Source organism: Coptis chinensis, chromosome 1 (assembly GCF_015680905.1).
Source record: "Coptis chinensis isolate HL-2020 chromosome 1, ASM1568090v1, whole genome shotgun sequence".
In the NCBI taxonomy this organism is placed as follows: domain Eukaryota; kingdom Viridiplantae; phylum Streptophyta; class Magnoliopsida; order Ranunculales; family Ranunculaceae; genus Coptis; species Coptis chinensis.
In genome coordinates this window covers 13,983,361-14,006,336 of record NC_141456.1, presented here as the reverse complement: position 1 = coordinate 14,006,336, position 22,976 = coordinate 13,983,361, and the positions used below count along the sequence as shown (strand labels likewise).

At 35.1% G+C, this 22,976-nt stretch overlaps 2 protein-coding genes and 3 long non-coding RNA genes across 7 annotated transcripts; 2 read left to right on the top strand and 3 right to left on the bottom strand.

The window, feature by feature from the left end:
- Window positions 1-5,317: 5,317 nt before the first annotated feature.
- LOC147522341 (6,7-dimethyl-8-ribityllumazine synthase, chloroplastic-like) lies at window positions 5,318-6,129 on the bottom strand. Its single transcript, XM_086567535.1, has 2 exons — window positions 6,126-6,129; window positions 5,318-5,730 (listed from the first exon to the last, which is right to left on the bottom strand). The coding sequence occupies exons 1-2, from the start codon at window positions 6,127-6,129 to the stop codon at window positions 5,318-5,320; spliced, it is 417 nt and encodes a 138-aa protein (XP_086423661.1).
- A 4,538-nt stretch (window positions 6,130-10,667) lies between these two features.
- LOC147522340 (uncharacterized) lies at window positions 10,668-12,460 on the bottom strand. The gene is made up of 3 exons (XR_015212969.1): window positions 12,331-12,460; window positions 11,864-11,968; window positions 10,668-10,873 (listed from the first exon to the last, which is right to left on the bottom strand). It is a non-coding gene; the product is annotated as an uncharacterized LOC147522340 (long non-coding RNA).
- Window positions 12,461-13,097: 637 nt separating this feature from the next.
- LOC147522339 (3,9-dihydroxypterocarpan 6A-monooxygenase-like) lies at window positions 13,098-15,334 on the bottom strand. 2 transcript variants are annotated; one of them, XM_086592793.1, is made up of 3 exons: window positions 14,509-14,633; window positions 14,036-14,366; window positions 13,098-13,777 (listed from the first exon to the last, which is right to left on the bottom strand). In XM_086592793.1, the coding sequence occupies exons 2-3, from the start codon at window positions 14,357-14,359 to the stop codon at window positions 13,193-13,195; spliced, it is 909 nt and encodes a 302-aa protein (XP_086448919.1). In that variant the 5' UTR covers window positions 14,360-14,366; window positions 14,509-14,633; the 3' UTR covers window positions 13,098-13,192. The 2 variants fall into 2 exon arrangements, with proteins under 2 accessions (XP_086448919.1, XP_086448918.1); XM_086592792.1 differs by having other exon boundaries at window positions 13,101-13,777; window positions 14,036-15,334.
- A 4,379-nt stretch (window positions 15,335-19,713) lies between these two features.
- LOC147522338 (uncharacterized) lies at window positions 19,714-20,286 on the top strand. Its single transcript, XR_015212968.1, has 3 exons — window positions 19,714-19,895; window positions 19,977-20,063; window positions 20,146-20,286. It is a non-coding gene; the product is annotated as an uncharacterized LOC147522338 (long non-coding RNA).
- Window positions 20,287-20,416: 130 nt separating this feature from the next.
- Window positions 20,417-22,348, top strand: LOC147522337 (uncharacterized). Of its 2 annotated transcripts, none has more exons than XR_015212966.1 (4): window positions 20,417-20,522; window positions 20,901-21,019; window positions 21,100-22,026; window positions 22,112-22,348. It is a non-coding gene; the product is annotated as an uncharacterized LOC147522337 (long non-coding RNA). The 2 variants fall into 2 exon arrangements; XR_015212967.1 differs by having other exon boundaries at window positions 20,461-20,522; window positions 20,901-21,015.
- Window positions 22,349-22,976: the final 628 nt, after the last annotated feature.

Genomic DNA, 22,976 nt, shown 5'->3' with positions numbered 1-22,976 from the left:
CCTTGAACTTGAATCTTCCTGAGAGAATTCTTTCAAATTACTCATACAACTCGGCGACGACACTACTCCACTACTCATCTTACTATCCAAATACTCCCCAAAATAATTGCTAGCTGGGAGTTGTTTTCTAGTCATATCAGAAAACCCCGGATCCATAAATCCTTGGTTCACTTCAACATCTCCACCATAATCTAGCTTAGTGTTCTCATAGTTAAATGGACTTCTCATCAGGTCCCAACCCATTACTACAGTTCTACTTCTTGCAACAATATCACTGTTTGAAACCATTTCATCAAATAAAACAAACCCCTTCTCTTCAGAACCATAGTTCCAAACCTCCATCACATAAAGCTAAATATTAAGTACACAAAAGTATCGGGATTGCACATCCTCACTACTATTGTTAAGTGCTTAACACCATTAATATTATACGAAACTCCAAGGTTCCTAAGATCTTCAATTCTTCATTCACCAATTTAAAATCCAATAATTTAGAAGAAATATGCCCTTTAATTTCTTTGTACCACGTATTGAAAACCAGCAATTCCAACAAACAAACTGCTCCAATGCTCATATCTAATCACATTCATTTATTTTTGGGTTCGGCCAAGTCTATCTTCATGGCACCCCTTGAGAGCTATGAAAACTCTGCAAAAACACGGATTACCATTAACAAATCACTGCACACAATGCTTGGGCACCGCATCCAAAAATGTACTCAATAGAATATTGATATCTATAGATATTATGCCTCAAATTCCATAGCAATATAGACACAGTGCACTAAAACTATAAATTTCGTAGAAAATATATGAAATTTCTAAAAGAATATGGATGTTACATGGAACTACAAACCTGTTCGAGTAGCGCAACTATTTACTTGTTTGGATGATGATCTACATGGTTTCCATTGCACTTCTCATGGATATTTTTCAACAAATTCTATCCTTCGGCACGCCAATGTTGGATGACATTCATGACTGTCCGTCTAAAACATTGTGTGAAAGCCATCATGCTAATACTTTTATGAATTTTCATTCATAAATCATTTGGGGAAAATCACGTAGATCATCATCCAAAAACCATGGTGTATACTTCATTTCTACGGGACTAATTTGTTCAATTTATATCACTAACCATAGGTATGAGCAAAAAAATGCAAATTTGACCATATGCTATGAAATAATAGATTAAAGAAGAATGAAGTAACAGAGAAAAGTGGAGGCATAGCAAGCACAAATTTAAGGTTTTAACAAAGCACATGAATATTCAAAGCACTTCTTGTGAAGAACATAAATTCCCAAAAAAAAATCACTTGCATGTCCTTGTGAAGAACATAAACCCATGTTCGGACATGCGCCCCAATGGAGATCCTACTTTAATCAATGGCTCTTAGTAATGAATTGACTATTGGTACTATGGTGGGGTAGATGGTCATGCCTAGTGGGTTTGATGTAGATGATATGGGCATGGGTTGCGGGCAAGCAAGTGAGTAATGAGCTGGTCCATGTTTCCAAGAGGTCAATCCATTTGTCATCCACGATGAGGAACAAAACATAATTCTTGGTTGAAAATGTGAGCATTGATATAGGGCACACAACACAAATGTTATACCAATCCCAAATAAAGGTTGTCCAATAAGGAGAAAACTCACTAAATCAAGAACTCCATAAAAAACATTTTGGGTAGTCACATCGAATAAACTAAGAACCATTTTGCAACAACATATTGCAAATGAAAGCATCAAATAATGACTTTTCTAATCCATGCTATACTGTCTCTGCCACATACAAAACTATATCCTAAAAGAAAACGATACTAAGCAAAATAATCTATACTTTTTAAATGTCAAGTTTCCTATTACTAATTAACGGTAACAATAAAAGAAAGATACATCCACAGAACATGGGCATAGCCAACATTAATAGAATAGAATAATTTTAGCCAGTGAATTCTGCTCAATTCTATAATAGTTGTTCTTCTGACCTGATTCTAGCTAACTCTGATTCTTGGTGTCTTGAGACCCTCAGTTTTTCCATTTCCATTCAGGTCTAATTATAGAGTTTAGCGGAACATGTAGGAATAGTAAGACCCATTCTTTCTTTCATTACCCTTCATAATAAAACATAACAATATACAATCAAGACAAATCGCTATCAATGCTCAAATTACATTTAAGAGTTCTCGTCATGTATGCAATTTTTTCTTGAAGGATTTTGTATTATAGACTGTGAGTCAACATACTACTTTCATGATTACAAAAGAACAACTACAACAATATTAAAATCTAAAATTAGTAGTAGTAGGATTTAATGGCCCTCTTTATTATTTGAAACCCAAAGTTCTGATATGGTCAAGTTCTTTATTAGTAGATGGTGAAGAAAATCCTTCCTAGCATGGTACACCAATCAAAGGAGAAATCCAGCTTGCATCTTGGTAGGCTAATAGAGTAGGACCTGATTTTATGAGTAATAGTTGGTCATGGGCACACTTGATATTTGGCCAAAGACATTTGAGAGAAGATATGGAGTTATGTATACCTATCTAAATGGGATCCATTTTAATTCCCATCCAATTCCAATTTAAAGTTAAGCTCAACTCAAAATGCAACAAGCTTTACCTGTTGTAGATCCCCGTGTTTAAGCACGTAGCATCGATTGCTTTAAAGTTAATCCATGCCCACTGTCAACCCACTGCAAAAGTTATATGTGCCTACTTAAAAGTGGCAGTGTACAAAGTTCTTTGAGAAGTGGAGGAAAATAGAAGGAACCTTACCTAACAGTTATTGTACTCTTAAAAATATGGTAGAGGACTTTAACAACAACGGAATAGTTACAAACCACATGAAGTGCCCACGGCTAGACCACACATCTTACAACTTTATGCACTTCTTTCGGGCATGCTATTCCTTACTTTTTACTAAGGTAATATAAAAAAGTCGTTGAATTATACCTAATGGAGGTTGATTAAACGCTTGATCTGCACTTCTAACATGATACTTTCTTATACTGTAGTATGAACCCAATATTAGCCTCTTTTATCATTTCTCTGATGATTCTAGAAAAAATACCAACTGGAGCAGCTAGACAGAAAAATTACAACTTTCTTACCCATGAGACACCTCTTTTTACCCAAGTTTCATAAAGATCTGAGACCTAACATGATTCTGTCTTATACCGTTAATGTGGTTAAGCTATAATTGGACCATGCGTTTTACCATCTACTTTATCATATGCGGCACAAAAGCTACATTAAGCTACAAATGGAAGTATTTTAGAGTCACAGTTTACCTGCATGTCAGAGTCATAATTTGAAAATAGATCGATTGTAGAATCATAAAGACAAATTGATTCAAGTTGTTTTCCAGAGTTTAGTCCGTTGAGCAAGCGTCTCACTTCCTAATAAATGATATTGGCTAAAGATTAGGTGTGTATCTCAATTAGTAAAAAAAAAATAAGAAAATGCAACTGAATAGGCTAATTAAGAAGACAACGTGTGGAAGATATATAATTTGGACAAAGAAAAATTAAAGTTAGAAAACCACCATCCCAGAATTCTATACGCAAAAAAATCACTTTGTTACATAATAACATAATAGTACTTGGAGACCAAAAACCAATTTTAGAGGTTTATAGAATCTACTTAAAAATTCATTTGCACATATACACAAAAGAGATTTAAAAAATTACTTATTAAGCCTGTAATGAATTCTCATAAGATGGAAAAAAGAAAATCTATCAGAAGCTTGACATAATGAGTTAGAAGAACAATAGTACAGGACATAATGAGTTTGACTCGTCCAGTCATCCCAACAGAGAGACATTTGAAAGACATGCATATATGGCTGATATTTTTATATAATTACCATAGAAGAGAAAGGAAGTGGAAGTTGAGAACAAATTAAAGTACAAATATCAACATAGATTTGTATTATATATTTTGATCATTTGTGTAGGTTATTTTGTGACCAAGAACCCTAGAATGTATCGAAAACATTCTAGCTATATATAAATCAAATTTCCTCATACAAAGAATAGATATAGGGAAGACAGAAAGATAGTGTAACTTACATATCAGTGCTATGAGCTTTGAGAGAGGCGTAGTAGTCTGGTTAACAGTAGAGAAGAGTCTTTCTATTTCAAACCACTCTAATACCCTATTTAACAATGTGGAAACCCCACAACAAAATCACACACAAAAAGATATTTAAAAACAAGTTTTCAAGCCCGATAATTATATCAAACTACTGCTACTTAGTAAGAAATAGTAGAAACCACACAATCACATATGCTACAAAATATTCATTCTGGCTCAATAAGTTGTAAGTTTGTGTGTGGACTTATCTATACCATGGTTTAAAATCGCCATACCAACCAATATCTCTCATCCAAACATGAATTCATACTATTGATTTTATATTGGAAAAATACATTCATAAACAGAGAATATATATATAAACAATTAAAAGAAGATGGACCTGAATGCGTTGCTGCATCTCTACCTTTTATGAAGGAAAAAACCCGAAGACCAAGTATCCATTCTAATACTGTCATTGGTGAAGGACATGAGATTGTAGAAGCTAAAAACGATGTTGGGATGACAAAGTACGATATTGAGCTCTCATAGAGAGTAGTAAGGAAATGCAAATACTATTTATTCAGTAAAGTATCCAAAAAAATATATTTAACATAGTGTACCATGCTAGCTAGAGAAGTTTCGTTTAATTTCAACTGAAAGTCATATCTTTGGAAAAAGAAAGGAACAATATAACACAAAACATGGAACCTGACATTAAATTATAAAGGGGCCAATAGACATAAATCTTAAGCATGAACGAAATAACATAAGAGAATAGAATCATATTAGGAAGATCAGTATATGTATCAGAAAACAAAAGGTGCTTAAGTAATAACAATATCTAATTAGTTGTCTACTTAACTTTTCTTCACCTGTATAGGCCTGAGCAGAAAAGTATAGGCCAGAGCAGAAAACTTTACGAGGCAATATAATAATAACTCATAGTTAGAATATCATTCTCGAAGAAGAATGTTGAGAGAATCCATAGTTATATCTATCATTTTAACTGCCTTTCACAACCGAAAGGCAAAAAACAATTTATAATCATCAAAACAGTTCTAGTAAACAAAGATTACTCTGTGAAGATCATTAGTAGATACTTGAAGACGCAAAGGAGTTCCATAATCTTAGTTTCAAGGCTAAAATAACAACTCTAAGGGCATCCAGTTCGCAAGTATATCTGAAACAATGATCCTGTTCGCAGCAGCTGAACTCTATACATACTACTATAATCCTGAGGTCACTCCTTCAAATGGTGTTCAAACAATGATGCCATCTCGATAGCTGTCAGAGTCGCCTCAGAACCTTTGTTTCCAGCTTTACCCCCTGCTCTGTTTAATGCCTGATCCATGTCCTCACATGTGAGAATGCCAAATATGCATGGGACTCCTGAACTAAGACCTGCTGAAATTACTCCGGATGCAACAGAGTTAGCAACTGCGTCATAATGGGAGGTGTCACCTCTAACCACTGCTCCTATACGCAAAATAGCTTGATATTTTCCCAACTTCCCAAGCCTTTGTGCAACAACAGGAATCTCAAAACTGCCAAGAACCCATACAACATCGATATCTTCTTCTGTAATTGAATATCTCTTAAAAGTATCGACAGCACCCTCGAGTAGCAGCTTGGTGACGACCTCATTAAAACGCGCTACAACAATGGTAGTACCATGTACAAATAATAACTCATAGTAATACCATGTACAAATAATAACTCAACCGCTTAAGCTTGGGGATGGTTTTAGTAACTTCCGTATTAGTCTTCTATTCTGTTTCTATAAAAGTAAGAAATGAAGCTGCTTATATTTACTCATCTCCCTTAATCATCTCTTAGGGGTTGTTTGTTTTTTTTGAATTCAGCATTCAGAGCCTCTTAAACTTAAGTTTTAAGCATTCAGAGGTTCAAAACTTGTTTGTTTTTTTGAAGTAGTTTAAGCATTCAGTGTTACTTTTAGCATTCAAAGATTCAAAGACCAAAATTTCTTCCTCAATCTTTGAATTCTAATTGAAACAAGAAAAAGTCCCTTCTTGCCTTTTCTTAAGAACCCATCTACTTTCCTACCTTGATTTTTATGGCTTCAAAATAAGTTCTTCAAAATTTGATGTTGGCGTCACGGGTTTTTCATTTTTTGGGTGAATGATATCCACTTTGTTAAAAATAGAATTACATATATATATTCTGAAAATAAACAAAATATAAAAATAAACTGTTAAAATATATTTGTGAAAGCATATTTTAAATAAATTTATTTATCATTTATTTTTTTTTTGATAATCCATCTCTTCTCCTCAAATATAATATATATTTTTGTTTAACAAGAAATCAAGTTAGTGTTTAAAATAGATAGCATGAGTAAAATTGTCCTAATGATTTATATTCAGCCTTGAGCCGTGTTATTCTAACATAAAACAAACATGTTTTTAGAATTCAAAGAATCAGCATTTAGCATTCAGAGGATGAGCCATTCAGCATTCAGCATTCAGCATTCATAGGCTCAGAAAAACAAACGACCCCTTAGTTTTTAGTTGCAAAGCTTTTTTCATTGATTCCACCATATTTCATAATAGTGCCAAGTCAATTTTTAGTGCTTTCACAATGTCAAATTCTGGTGGAGTTGTTCCTCCAACAACTCTTCGTCTCTTCAAGGCGGGAAGCTAGGTCAGTACACCATATTGAGGAGGGAGAAGAAGAGACTACGCCTCCCAGGTCCATCCATAAATCCATAAGTAAGGAAGAACATGAGCAGATGGGTTTGGATATCCACAAAAGTGCGCCCCCCAAGTTGAAACCGGAGTATTGGCTTCAACTCAACAGGAATCTACAAGTCCGAAGCGGCAGCGGTTTATTAAATCCACGACCCCTCAATAATCAAAATCGTTTCAATGACCTTACTCAGTGGATCAGCAGAATTTATCAGTCCCTGATTGGAGAACATTCAGATGATTTCTCTTCCGAGGTTCTTGAAGCCGATAATTGTTTGATTGCGTTGTTTCGGTTCACTTATGCTTTGAATAGACTTGCACTTATTTGTAGCACTCTCGCTCGGTATGAAAAAATCTTGGATAGGAGTGTATAAGTTAATAGGTTTTCCGTATAATATATTTCTTTTTATTTTAAGGAGGCCATAGAAAATTAAGAATAGATTAGAGAGATTTAAATAAATTTGGGGAGGTGTCACTAATTATTATTCCATCCGATTTTTTAGGAGCTAATCATATTGCTCAAGGTGCAAAATAGAGCCATATGGTGATGAGAGAAAATGCGTGCGAGCTTTTATAGATAGATAGATAGATGTCTCTTTCAAATATAAGTGGTTCTAACAAAAATGATCCAACTGAAATGCCAGCCCACCCCAGTACCGAAAACTGGGCTTGAAACTCTTGGACTTGGGTTTGGTGCCGTCCAACGAAGTTACAATTCAAAACCCATCTCAAATATCTATTGGACCCACCCCAAGTTAAGGCACAAAGCCCAAATTGAATCCACAAAGCCCATATAACACAACTATAAAACCAGACCTCTCCTCATTTCTCCCTCTTTCTCCAAAATAAAAAAAATAGAAAAATGGACTCGTCTCACAAAAGATATAAAAACAAAGCCGAAACAACAACAACAACAACAACAACTCTACTCAACAGTAATAATTCACAACAATGAATCTTCAGATTCAGAAGAAGAAGAAGAAGGTTATAAAACCACAGAAGAAAACGAAGTCAAACTCGAAGAAGAAGATGAAGATGAATCATCATTACCACCTTTATTACAAAGACTTCCAAAAGATTTTAGAATCGATCTAGACGATCTAGATTACTCTGAATATGGTGATGACGATGAGGATGATGATGAAAATGATGGAAATTATTCAGGAACAGTTATTATTAAAAAAAACTAATAATCTTATATATAATGGGAAAACTTGCCCCCGTTTATTAGTCCGTGTATTCTTGATTTTAATCCAATCTTTTAAATCAAAAGGGTACCCGAAAGTTTCACCCATGAAATTTTCTACAATTCACATTCAAAGGGTAAATTAGCCATTACGTATTAGTTCCCGTATTCCCGTAAATCGGACTATAAAACTCAACATATTCATAAAACATAAAACAGATACACCATTTAGCGGTTTCCCAATTAAAAGCAAATTAAACCGTTCTTTCGTCTTCTTCGTTCCTGATATTCCCAATCCCAATTAAAGCCCGTTAAATTCGCTCCCTCCCGAATTTAAGACAAAAAGAACTCCGTCATTCCACCAAAATGTTCTTTCCACTCAAAACAAATTCGTCATTCCTCTGCTGATTGAATTAATGAATTGAAACCTACTCTAAAGCGCATAGGTAGGAATTTTGTTTATTTCTTCAAATTTGTCTGCAATTTTCGTATTGTTCTATTTCTTACTTTTTTCTTTTCTATTTTTTTTTTGTTCCAGTCACAGAATAGTGCCTTTATCATTCAAGACTTTTTTACCCAACTTCCCACAAGAAAGGCATGGTCTTCTAATCTGTTGCCCCAAGTTTTCAGTTATTTTTTCCCCCAACCAACTGTTTCGATACTTTCCCAAAGAAAAAATTCATATTCAACAACATCTCTTCTTCATCTTGAAAATCCCTCTCTACATGGAAGAGGTTAGATTATTATTTTTTTTAATTTACTTTTAAATTGTGTTTGGGGAACAAGTTTGGTTTCCAATTTGTTTGCGCTGGCACCATTTTACAAGAGTAACGATGCTTTCTTTGAGACATCAACTTTCTTTATCTGCTCTTCATCTCCACACAGAAGATTGGGTATGTTTATTGTCTGCTCTTCATATTCTTCATCTTTCAGCCTCGTTTCCCTGGTTCACTTTGCATAATCTCACACAAGGTACAGATGCAGAGGTTCAACAAGAAGTCACTGCAATGCCTCGCATAATGTGCATTACTTTTACCACACTTAACTTGGAGAAGGCAAGAAAAGACGGAAATGGTTTGGACAGTGGAAAGCTAAAGTTTATGATATGCCGAACGTGGTTGTGAGCACCAAGTCTAGACGGGTTCTTGGAGCTATGACAGACGATGAATTTTTCTCGTCTTGCAATGAAAATGAGACGGAGAGTGATTATGGTGATCTGTTGACAGAGGATGAGAAGAGTTAATTGGAGGTTGCGCTTAAGATAGATTCTTCAGAGTCGGTGCTAGAGAATGGGATTTCTGATGGGTTTACTGCTCATCGGCATAGTTGCTATGAGCAAAGATATATATAGAGAGTTCGCAAAATTTTGTTTTTCTGAAATTTCGTTTATTTCGATTTGGTGGGATAGAGTGGACTATGTCCGTAGGATTGGCAAGACATCAGTTATGTTGATGCACGAGATCAGTGGTGTGGATGCACTGTGTCCACAATGTGGCTACAGTAACTGTGCATTTATCCCACCCCATATATATATATATACTAGCCATTTGGCCCGGCCTATGGCCGGACTTGCTAAATAGATAGCTAATGGCTCAAAAACTTAAAGTCTACTTGAATAAATAATATATATATATATATATAGCTAATAATTCACTACATATTTTATTTGAAGGGTTTATGTTTTTCTATTTTTTTTTAGAAATTGCAATCAAAATACTATACACACACAATACTTGTATAGATGAAAAAATTCCGATTAAAGAATAAAATATCTCGTCCTCACTTGGCATGCAAAGAAACACCAACAAAGAGAATAATGGATTACATGCACGAGTAAATAAACCTATATTAATGGTACGTCGTTGGCATATATTCAGGGTTTAACTAAGAATAGGGAGGCATGTTGTCTTGGATTGCGGGAGCAAGAGCATGTCATCACTTTCGGTAGAACTCTTTCAAAGTTTTAAAATCAAATAACACATCAACAACCATAGGCAATACCACCATCTAGGCAATCACTTTCTTTATGACCAATTTCCTTAAGACCAACGTTGCATGCCTACATATGGTTTACATTGCCAAAAACTTCAAGCTACTTGACTACTTCGACTAAATCATAGAACCATGAAATGTAATTAAAATGGTCTACTATGAAGTTGATTAATACTTCAACTAAATCATGAAACCATGAAATGTAATTAAAATGATCTACTATGAAGTTGATTGATGTTAATTTAATTTGTAATCAAATTTACATGTGCAACGATTTGGAATATAGATTAACCAATAGTGATGAAATCAATGCGAACTTGATTACAATCTGACGCAACTGAATGCAACTTATTGCAACCTTGGGCAGACCCATAAATGATACTCTGTGAAATATCATATATTCTTCCTCTTAATTACAGTCTTACATTAGTTTACTCTATAGGCAGTAAACTACAACCAAGATATGGGCCATATACTACGAATCCATCATCGTTGTGAACACCCAACCTTCCTAGATGATTTGCTGCTCTGTTTACTTCTATGTGAACATTCTTGTAAGTAACCTCCTCCAAGAAGAAAGTAAACAGAACATATAAAGTATAAAGTGTTTTGTATGGGCTGCTTCTACAAAAGATTAAGAAAAAAACTTTGGTACAAATATTAACACATTTGTATGTGGGTATGTCTTTTCATATACAACGGCAACATCAACTTCAACGAAGCATTTGCATACATTTAGTAACATTAAATTCAACAAAGCATTTGCATCCAATGGCACGTTCAAGATTGAAAGAAACCATAACACCAAAGTTGTCAGGCATGTAAAAGTCTCCTCCACCAATGCCGCAACCACCACCAAGAACTTTCTGGCCAGTTTTAAGATCCAACTTTGCAATGAACTCTTTCGTTGTCTCTGCCCAATATATGAAGGTCCACTTACACATTTATCATGAGACAAAAGGCAAAAAATATAAAATAAACTCTGAAAGAAAAGAAAGTTCAAAGAAACAATGCATGCTCAGAAATAGCAGCCAAGATGTCAAGACATTTCTCCTTGATTAGGCTTCTGCAAGTGCTCTATTTCGAGGATTGAAATCCCAAGGCAGTGTTTTTAAGTGGATCGGAGCTCCAATATGTTGAAACAATCATAACTAGGACTTTATTGTTTACCTTACTACCTTGCTAAGGAACATGACACATAGTGGGCTAAGAGGTATGAGCCTAGCTGGGATGTCTTAGTTATCAATATAGATTCCTTAAAACCCTTTTATTGATTGTTACTTATCTATTATTACCAATCAACAAATTGATCTAGTTCTAGGTAGAGACATCTTAGCATTTTGGCCCCTAGAGACCAAATCCCATCGTCTTGACCACATGTATTTGGTAATTTATGACATTTCTCTTCAAGTCATACTTTTTTAAGAATTGGAAGGAACATATTTGGCTTACCAATTCCGCCATTTTTTACAAATCCTTCTCGAATAGTTTTTTCACTATCATGCTATCCTTAGTTTATATTGAACATTGGCCAAGTAGCACTGAAATCCCTTATCGTCATCTGTACCGACCTTTCTAAATAACCAAGAAATCTGCAATTTTGAAGATAAATTTAAACCCTCCAACCATTTATATCATATTTCAATCAATTTAAATTTAAACCCTCGATCAAGTCCTCAACCAAACATGTATATAGTTCTCTACTATTAAGCACAATATAATTTCAACTAAATCTCCACATTTTAGATCTAAAAAGATTACTTAAAATGATAAGATACATAGCCCGCTGATATTATATGACTCAAATTAAGATGGCAGTAAGAGGTCTAAGAGATCAACATAATAAGTCACAAATGAAAAGAGCAAGGAGATGCATAAGGAATGGGCTACAGGAAGTATTTGCCTCAGTAACAGGGAATTCCAAAGTTTGTTTAGCTGCTAACTTTATAGCAACCTCAGAACTGCATCAACCATGCTAAATTATTTATTTCGAGAAGGTCCAATCATCCTATTGTAAGCAAGGTACCACTATGGAACATCACCCAAAAAGCAAACACAATTAGGTAAATTAACATTTTCTTGAAAATTGGAGGTTCTTTAAATATGTATGATGAACATGAATAATTGCTAAAATGAACCAAAATTATACATAACCACTCTTCGGTTGTTTGAAATGACCATGAATTGACCCTTCCTCAACGATAAGCACTACTGTCTTTTTATCATGGTCCAGCATTTTACATCCTCTCCCTCTGTGGTTTTCGTCTTAATCAAGCAATTAATAACGGATGGTAAAACTGTAAAATATATGACTATCATTTTAATAAAAGTGTGATTAGACTCTGTACATTTTAGTAGCAAAAAAAGTACCTCCTTTGTCCTTGATAGAGGAGACTTCAAATGATGAGGAATAGCAACTGAAGTCCTTACATATAACCAAATCCCGATAAGATTACAATAAAAATTAGGTGTCAAAATAGAAATGTCCAAATTGCATCAACTGGTACATACTAACCAAATTGCATCTCTGTGATTACATCAATAAGTTCTCACTTAACCAAATAAATATTGTTAGTGATAGAAATAACTTAAGCTTAAATAATTTCATAAAACACCAATCACCATATAAAATGAAACATCTAAAATGGTCTGCCTTATTAGGTGGTAAATGCTAGGATGCATTTATATATGCTAGTATGAGCCAAAAATTGGTGTAAGGGAAAAAAAAATACATATCATCATTGTAACCAAAAACATATATGAATATGTTAAGAAAACTAACATCTCACTGGAAAATTCACCCCTTCACGAAAAGCATATATGAATTGGTTGATCCTTTCCATCCAACTCATGTAGGGGGCTAGGTAAACAAAAAATAATACATGGTGTACTTTTGGCCCTTCAGCCACTTCACACCCCTCTGTTACTCCATGTAAATTTATTAAACACCCCTTCAATTAACAATCTAAGTTTCCTCCAACATAGATTTATGAGTTAAGTAACTCAACATCTAAATTAAGAGACAAAAGAATATCATGATTTTTTTTATAGTACATGGATGAAAAGTGCAAGATGCAACCATCTCTTCTCAACAAACCATGGGAAAAAGGATATATCAAATAAGTTAAAGTAGAAGATGTAATAGCAAAAAGAAAAGAATGCAATTACAGACCATCGTCTCTTTTCAAGAAACTCATAGAAACCAAGATATAAAAGAAGCTAGTGAATTGAATTAAACAATCGAAAACCCTAGCCCTTCTTCAGTATTAACCTGATTGGTAACAACTCCATCTTTGTTGGCATTCCAGTCAAAGCACTGCACCATGGCTCCTACTGTGGCATGAACAACATTCAGAGCAAGTGATGCACCAGGGCACCCTCTTCTCCCACTGCCAAATGGTAAATAATGAAAACCCTGTCCTTTTATCTCCTTCTGTTTATGCCTGAAACTTTCATTTGAGAACCTTTCTGGTACAAATTTATCTGGCTGATTCCAAGAATCAGGGTCTCTCATAACAGCAAACACATTAATAAGTGTCCTAGTACCCTTCATTATGTTGAAGCCTTTAATGTTCCAGTCCTCATCACACTGTCGGATTATAAAGGGTGCTGGAGGGTGTAACCTTAGTGTTTCTTTTACAACTGCTTGCAAGTAAGGGAAAGCCGTTACATCAGAATCTTGAAGAAGCCTACTTTTCCCGACGACTACATCAATTTCCTCTCGAAGTTTCTTGAATTTGTTTGGATGATTTATAAGTTCTGCCAATGCCCATTGGATTGAAGTAGAAATCAAGTCTGTACCTGCTACGAAAAGCTCCTGAAAAAGGATATAGTAATCGACTAATAGCCAATTAGATTCCGAATGTAAGGATGTTCAAGTCGTAATAGTGAAAAACAGAACAAAATAGGGTGGCAATTCAACAAAAAACTGCTAAGTTATGAATGATGCTAGTCCTAGTGTTTGTCTTTCATTCTGGGAAATAGGGTGGCACTACATACAACAGCACTGCAGCAGTATTGTCTTTTCTGCAAAAACCCACTACTTGGTGAAATGGAAACACAAAAGATCACTCACAAGGATGAAAGACTTGATGTCGTTTCTAGTCAATTTGACCTCAAAATTCTCATCTCTGTAAATTTCTAGTAAAACATCCATCAGATCCCCTCCTCTTTTATCATGACATCTATTCTCTTCATGTTCCTTCATGATCCCTTCCAGCAGCTTATCAAACAATCCCATCACCACCTTTAGCTTCTTCCCATGTCCGAACAAATCAAACTTCGATAAAGGACCCAACATGTCTCCTACACTCAGTAGTCTTCCTAGCTTCAAAGTCTCTTTAACGAATTTCTTAATCTCCTCAGCCTCATCACAGCTATCTGAACATCTTGTGCTCATGACAATTCTGCAGATAATATTGTTAGTCATTGTTGTAACCAGGCCACTTATATCAATCGGTTTACCTTCTTCATAGCTCTTGGTTAGAGATTCCAAGAGTCTCCCTATCTCTTGTTGTCGAATATCAGTACATTTATTAAGTTGTGTACCTGATAAGAGCTTTGTCATGCAAATTTTCCTCATGAACCGCCAATACGGACCATACTCAGCTGTGACAAATCTAGACTCCTTATATATGTAGAAGTCTACTGATCCAAACTCTGGCCTATAAGAGAAAATGTTTTCATGGGTGCCTATGATTTCTTTGATAACTGCTGCGGATGAGGCAACAACACAAGTTGATTCACCAATATGGAGAAGTATAAGTGGACCAAATCGTCGTGATAGATTTTGGAAGGACCTATGCAAGATTGGGCCTAGGAAGTGAAGGTGTCCGATGATCGGTAAAGCTGGTGGACTGGGTGGACTCCGGATGCTATTGTAACGGTTCACTCTTGTTTTAAAGATATATCTAACCAAGACAAAGGAAATGAGGAACACTAAGAGGCAGTAAGTTGTGTTAGTGAAGTCAGCCATGTTTGATTTAACATACGTGGAAAGCTGTGTTGAAATACATATAGAGGATCGATCAGCATATGTAATTCAGTCGTTTCAGCATATGTAATTCCGTTGTTTCAGCATATGGAATAAATAATTCAACTTAAATTAATAAATAAAACACTTGCATTCCTACAATAAAATCACTCAAATTCAACAAAACATGAATAAAATGTCCATTAACAAATAAAAATCATTCATAAAATAGTCTAAACCCCAAAATGAATAAAAAAAAAACAATATAAATTCAAGAAAAAAATAAAATGCGTGTCGGTTGGGTATATATATATATATAAACTTACCAAACTAAAAAGCTCTCAGTGAGAACTAAATCAATATGTGTGTTGAAGCATTTGCATGAAAGTTTTTTGTTATGGGAATTTGACTATCCAGCAAGTATAAGACCTTGCTGAAGTATTAAGAGATGTCCAGACTACTCTAGCCTGTGTTGCATTACGTTAGTTACTTCATTTTCTTTTTGTCTATTCTTAGTCTTTTGTTTCTTTAGCTGTTATGTGAGTAACATGTAAACCCTTAACTATAAAAGGGTGTAGACTTATTTGGTTTAGACACCGACTATTATTATTGAATCAAGATTATTTTCCAGAAACCCCAAGTTCTCTCCAACTCTCCTTGTTCTTTGACTGTCTTCTTCTCCTTTTCCCTACTAAATCCTCTTCTTTTCTTGCTCAGTGAAGATCTCTTCATCTTTTTTCGTCTATTCGAGATTCTCGAGTCATCACATGATCAGACTCATAATACTTTAGTTGAGACTCAATGTGGGAGGTGGCACACGACATGTCAACATGACACTCATAATGGGATTCCCTCTCTCCATACACTGAAGCCGCATACACCCACACCAATGTATGTTTGTGGAACAATAGTTAAAGACTTACGTTTGTGGAACAAAATTTGTATCAAGAAACTATAAATTCTATTCTGATGTCCATCCAAGATGATATCTTTTGTTACAATTAAACTTACAACTTCTATTTTATCTGGTTTATTTGGGGTTTTCTTTTGCTTGGAGCTTAAGAAACTCATGTTTTTTAGGCCTTCAGAGCTTCCATTTTCAGTAGATGTTTTCGAGTTTAAATCGATTCTACATCTATGGTTTTTATCATTCAATATTCAATAGAAAGGAACAACATCCACTCTAATCGTAGCAAATTGGCTATGAAAAAAAGTACATACCATACAACAAAAGACCAAAAAAAAAACACATTGAATAAATATGTACGCAAATATGTTAGCCAAAGCCCCAGACAATGGATTACACACTGTACACACTGGTTTTCTCCTCATCTTCACTAACCTTTTCTTCTAGTTCCGAATGCTGAGGCCTGAACTTGAACCCAACAAACACATACAACAAACATGTTGTGAATTATAATTGAAAGCAGAATACAATTGTAGAGTGCAAATACCATGTAGAGTAAGCGGGGGAATTGTCTGAGCTTACAGGAACTTTTCCCTATAGCCGTAAAGCCACAGTTCAGAAAGCAACACTCGTTTGATGGCTGAGCCTCATAATCAGCTCCAAATGTGCCAAACAGACACAAAGCACAACCTAGTCAAATTATTTTATGCAACCAATTTCACCTTGCACGAAACAATCTCATAGTCTCATAGTTGTACGCACAAACTTACAGTATGCCTCAAGTTTTACCCTTCTATTCTAGACCTTTGGTATCATCACCCAAAGGTTTTACCGACTTTGCTAGTCATCACCTGTCTTTGGTTATGCCTGTCAATTAATTGAAGAATGTTTAATATGTGTTACAATGTTTCGCAAAGGCAGGAGCACTCACTTATTTACACCATCATTCCTTATCATGATTCACTTAATACAGGTATTGTAAAATTGTTAGTAAGGCTGCATTTGCAACTCTTTTGGTACTGGTTAATTTTTCTGGAGAACTGTGGCCTTGCTTTTCTTCTTAAAGGATCTGAGTTTCCTATTGGTGGTGTGGTAAATAACATTGATAACTATAATGCATAGTTTTATTGTTGTGTTTCAGGGAAAATGGCTACCTCTACACACTCTAGCTGCATCAGGAGAGTTCTATCTTGTGGATGCATTGCTAAAACACGCTATTAATATAAATGCAACTGATAAGGTATATTTTCTTATCACTTGATGATAAGGTTTTGTTTTGTAGACCACTATTTAGTAAAATTCATCTGTAGAACTCCAAGATTATGTTGGTCATTGACTCATTGCATTACATCATTAGCTTTGGTTTTGAGTTTTGCGGTTGATAAACCAATTTCCTTTCCAAGATGGTTTGACTGCATTCCACAAAGCAATATTATGCAGAAAGCAGGCTGTTACCAACTACCTTTTGCGAGAATTAGCAAATCCTTTTATCCGTGATAGAGTAAGCCCGAACTTTCATAAGACCACTATTATTTTCCAGTATTAGTTTTCAGTGACGCTGTCATTTTCCTTATTTCCTTGCATTTCAATACTAATCACAGATGGTTATTATTGCGGCTTATAAAAAGAAGAAATATAAGAAGGAACCAAGTTACGATTGAAAACTGCTGATCAAATAATGAATTAGCATTATGTAATAAAAATAAAGGGAGAAAAATAAAGAATAGCAGTCAAATCTAAAACTTTCCTGCCTGATTCAGGAATGCTCATGCATAATGCATAATTGTGTCTTTGTAGTGGTTGTGGTAGATTCCTCTGAGACTTCTTCAATTTGTGTTTATATTGTTCTTTGAGATCATAGAAAAGATCAATATGTCAGATAGACTCTTTTGAAATGATTTTTATCCATTCAGTGACTAATATATTGAGAAGAATATGCCTTTTAAAGGGGCAGCTGGGGAAACAAATGTATACACTTTGGGGTTTCTCAAACACTGCTTAAGATGCTCTGAGCCTCTGACATAGGAAGATATTATATATGGATTACCAAACAAATACCACAATGTTCTCTTTCACCCTTTCAGAAATTGTAAACAAACATATATTTATGTCCACTGACAATTATCTCCAACTACAAACTAAGTGGGATTTGACAGCAAAACAGAAATATAGATAGGAAAACATCAACAGTTTATTTGAACTCACAGTTTTCTTGACAACATAAGCATAAAGTAATTTTAAATATAAAGATACACATTACTAAATATAAAAGCAAATTTGACAGACGCTTGATTCTAGACGGAAAATAAAAGTAGCAAGGGAATACCATCTCCATAAAAGAAACCCAATACACAGATGTACCAAGTCATTCAGCTGCCGTCAGCATTCCTTTGCGGTTTTTAACGATTGCAACTACATCCATATTCCAAACAAAATATATGAACTTCCTCTAATCGCCCTTCTGCAACCGACATCATGTTGTACGGTGGTTGCTTGATGTTAATTCTGCTCAGTAAGAACCCAGTCCCAATTCAAAATTCCGTATCTGATACTTACCAATAGAGACTGATTGGCTTCAATTACCAATGTACTGATTTCAATGTATTCTGATTTGCTCTTTACCTTTTTCTCTTAGTAAAATGCTACTTAATCCGAGTCTCTCCATCAGTATATTATCAATTGTATCATGTATGAGAAACCGATATGAACACCACAGATTGGCATCGCTTTCAATAGAGCTTCTCCATTAACCTGTAGCGGAACAAATTTATAGAATACCATTGTTGTAGATCGTGAAAGAAGCTTTATGCCGACTCACGTGAAAGTATATAAATCCATATACAAAAGAAGTGATGTTTCATGTAAAGTGGGGAGAGAGGGAAAGGTTTTTTGTTTCCACTTCATAGTTTAATTTTGACATTACTTTATCATTCTTAGTTTAATTTTGGAAGAAGAGAAGAATAAGAGAGAGGGTTTAAAGAGATGAATTTTTTTTGGAGAGTTGGGAGTGTTTTGTAGTATTGAAAAAAGAACATGGAAGAGAGATTTTTATTTATTTTGGGTAACGAACAATTGAAATCGGCAAAAAATGGCGTAGAATTCCATTTTTTATGAAAAATCTGATGTGTCAGTCTCAGAGAAAAAAGGGGGGCTAATGTGGTTCACTGGGAGCATTTTCCACTATATATATATATATATATATATATATATATATATATATATATATATATAAGGCGCTTGAAGTTGTAGCGAAGAGTGAGGCTAAGCAGGAGAAGAAAGGTTGATTTGGTGGATGGAGAAAACGGGAGCTTGCTTCCTCCTAGAAGTTTGCTTTGTGTAGAGGAGAAGGTCAGTGATCTCCTTGGGGATTCTCCTCCCAGAAATAGACTTGGTAGGCACTCAGTAGATATTGCTGAGAAGGGGGATGAACTCCGTAGAGGAAGGGATACAAGAAAACCATCTTTGAGTTCCGAGAGTAGTCATCGGTATGAGGAAAGTCGATGAGAGCGAAAGTACCAAAAAAAAGAAGTTGAGACCTATTCTCGGCTTTCACCCAATTTCCCCGCCGCATTTAAGAACTCCTTCCTTTGCTTGATATTCTCGCAAAACAAGGTCAAGAGGCAATCCGTCGTCTAAGAGAACTTCTTACTAGAAATCTTCCACCGGGAACTTTTCCTGTTAAGGTTGCTATTCCTGTGGTTCCTACTATCGTGGTGTTGGTCACATTTACGAAGTTTGAAGAGTTGCGACCATTGGATGAGTTCTCTATGCCTCCTTTAAGTCCTTGTCTTTGCAGTAATGAAAGCCCAAAGATCACGATGCAGTTAGTTCATCGTGGCTGCAATGGATAAAAGCCCCTATGAATTGTTGAAGTTTGTTCAATTTGGAAGCCTCAATCTATGAATTGTTGATTTAGTTTATAGAATTAATTGTTTAGTGTAGTTATTGGTTGTTATCTATTAGTTTACTTAATAATATGATTGTATTTTCTTCCGGCTGGATCTCTATATCAGTATTGGTTGGCCTCTATACCGAAAATATGGACATGCATATGAGGTAATTTCTTAGACCATGCTCACCTTAAAGTCACGTTGTTGACTGAATTGCAATTTGGTTTAAGCGTTATTGTTTAACCAGGCATTCAGGTTAATCGTGAATGATCTTGACTCCATTTTAAACTCACTTACATGCGAGATTAAGGAAGTTGGTCCAGATGGGAAGGAGGTAACTACAATTCGCGCCACTCATTATTTGGTAGTAGAAGGTATTTTGTTTGTGTTAAACTTATCAATTTCTCACTATACAGGTGACTAAGCTGGTACCCGCTGTGTCAGATGAGATTAAAGATGCTCTTTTAATCAACATTAGGAGGCGATGACCCTACAGCCGCTGAAAATACAAGTAGACATTGAAATGAAATGTTTTCAGATGGATGGGATTCTTCACATCAAGGTCATGATCTCATACTGTTGTCTTTAATTTGTTTCGTTTCTTTTGCTAATATGATTTGGTTAGCTTATTTGCCCATATTTTAGTTGATGTATCCCATAATACGTCCATTCTTCTCCATTTTACAGTTTTTTGCCATGAAGTTGAAAGCTTCTTTGGAAATGAGGATTGTCTGTTAAGATGAAATTGGTGGCTCCCCAATCGTATGCCCTTACAACACAGACTCTTGACAAGGTATGCACTACTATTGGCCTTGATTTTTTTATGTGAATGACATATACTGTTTACCGGTTTCCTTTATGAGGTGTTTCATACTTTCATGTACGGTTGGACATATAAACAATGTATATTTTGATCAAATGAGAATTGTTACTTATAGTGTTTTGTAATTGAAAATTTGGTATTAAGTAACTAAAAACTAATATTAATTGTACTAATAAAAGTCATTTATATATTAGACCTCCTTAACAAATTTGATGTTATCCTTTCATTTTTTAAATTTAGTTAATTATTTGTGTGTTATATGGTTGATTGGTTGAGGGTTTCAAACATTTGACCTTGAAGCTGTGGGTAGTGGTTTAGTAATTAATAATTTGGTTTTTCTTCATTTAGTGTTGGGGGTTCTAATTGTCCATTATGTCCCTATCGTTAAACATATGCATTTCCAAGAGAGACCAACCCGAAAGAAGTAGCTAGCAAAGGACAAACTGTATAACATTCTCTTAAGGTAGGTACGTCTCCCATCAGTGCATGTATTATGCTAACATCACAGTTGACGATTTCTCAACTTGGATTTTTGTTGGGTATGCAGGATGTAGCTAAGAGTAACATTTCTAAATGGAAATGTTATGAAAGGATGGGCAGGATCTTTGGTTAAACCTGCATTGTTTGATGTTGTTGTTGCTGTCATTGTTGTGACTAGCTCCAGCTTCTGCTGAATTGGCTAAATTGAGTGGTGTATTTATTTGTCTGCGAGCCATGTCATACCATTGCATCTGACCTCTGTGCTAAGCATTTTGTGCATGTCCTTAGCCAGTCTTTGTAGTTTTAAGAGTTTTAGAGAAGCTGTTGTATCTTTATTGCTTTTTAACTATTATAAGAAAGCAAGTCAAAAGAAAAGAATGGTGTCTGTCACTACTTTCTGAACAATGTGCAAGTGTTGGATATTCTAAATTGTTAACTCTTCTCTTGGTCATGCTTCCTTCTCTGTTTTCTATTGGACTCTATTATCTGTCATAGGTTTTAGGAGATCTATTAGCCCACCTATTAGCTGGATTTAAAAATCTTTGATCAATGGCTAAAGCATAAAGTTTAATCATGTGGACAAATAATGGAATTGTGGCCAGTCATTCTTAACTTTCATTATGGGTAATAGGTATTGACACATTTTACGGAGTGATTTTCAATTTATCTTCTATGTTTTCTTTGTTCATTTTTATGGATTTAAAGCAATTATTTGCTCTATAACTTTGATCTTTTCTGTTTCATCAGTAACTTGCTAGAGAGCTATTTCACAACAAAAAATAAGTTGTAAGATACTATTTCCCTTACTGTGATTTTGGGGGCGGTGATTATTTACTATTTGTTTTTATAGATACTTAATTCTTTAAAACTAACACGGGAAATAAAATGCCCTTATTATATATTGGCACAGGAAATTTATTCATACAGCTTAAATGATACCGTGCAAACTTCAGACAAGACTGTCGCATTTAAGAGAATCCACAAACTTTACAAGGTTAGAAACTTTAGATTAGTTACACTTACATCTATTGTGATCTTTAGTTTTAATAAAAGTTTGAACAAAGAATATATGGTTATAGGATTGAAGGTTGGAGATGGACTGGAGCATGCAGAAATTAGTAGGTATAGGTTCTTTTGCCTTTATCAATCTCTGAGCAGAACTCGAAGGAGTTATCCAGTAATGAGGACCCTAGCAGTAGGCCCCTACCATTATGTAATTTTTAGTTCTTTTAAACTACGGTGAATCGTGTATTATTAATGATAGTCATGTAAGATACTCATTTGGACTCTAAGTTTATGATTATATTTGGTTATTAGATATTTTTTCAGTAGCAGAACTGTAAGAGCAGTATTTGAGTTCACTTTAAATATTTTCAAATTTGTTTCGACTATTTTTATTAGTGCCGCCAACCCAGTACCACGCTACTACCTTGATATTGCATTGAGTTCTTGCAATAGATTGGATTTTACCTTATCCTCTATAAGTAGCCACTATATCAACTTCCTGGTACCTCACTCCCACCATAAACACAACTTGAATTCCCAACAGCCCCATCAGCATTGAGCATTAAGTTGGTTAATTTGTCACAAACACGTTCGCCCTTACTGCTGGATATCAGGTCAGTGTCTCTATCCCATTAGTGAGCAGATCGAGACAATCATTGTATTGAGAAGAAAGCAGTATGACTTCAAATGTGGACGCTTTGGGGCCTTCTCTAAAAACCTTAAAAATCTTTAGCCATGCTTTGAACAAGTAAGTGTAGTCAGAGCTAATTATTAGCCTATACGGTGGAGAGCTATGTAGTAAGAGCTCTTTGTCTTGAAAGGTTGGTTTAGCTTCAAGAACCGTTGTTGTGGCTGTCGAAGACTCCCCTCTTTGGCATCACATGATACCGTATTATCACTTGCATTTGCCACTTCAAGAGGAGTTCAGCAAGTGGGTGC

What these genes read in the sequence shown, in the direction of transcription:
- LOC147522339 (XM_086592792.1), bottom strand. Translation starts at nt 14,935, where the DNA reads ATGGCTGACTTCACTAACACAACTTACTGCCTCTTAGTGTTCCTCATT. An exon ending in ACATCAAGTCTTTCATCCTT is followed by an intron (nt 13,778 to 14,035) that starts GTGAGTGATCTT and finishes ATCCTTTTTCAG; the next exon opens with GAGCTTTTCGTAGCAGGTAC.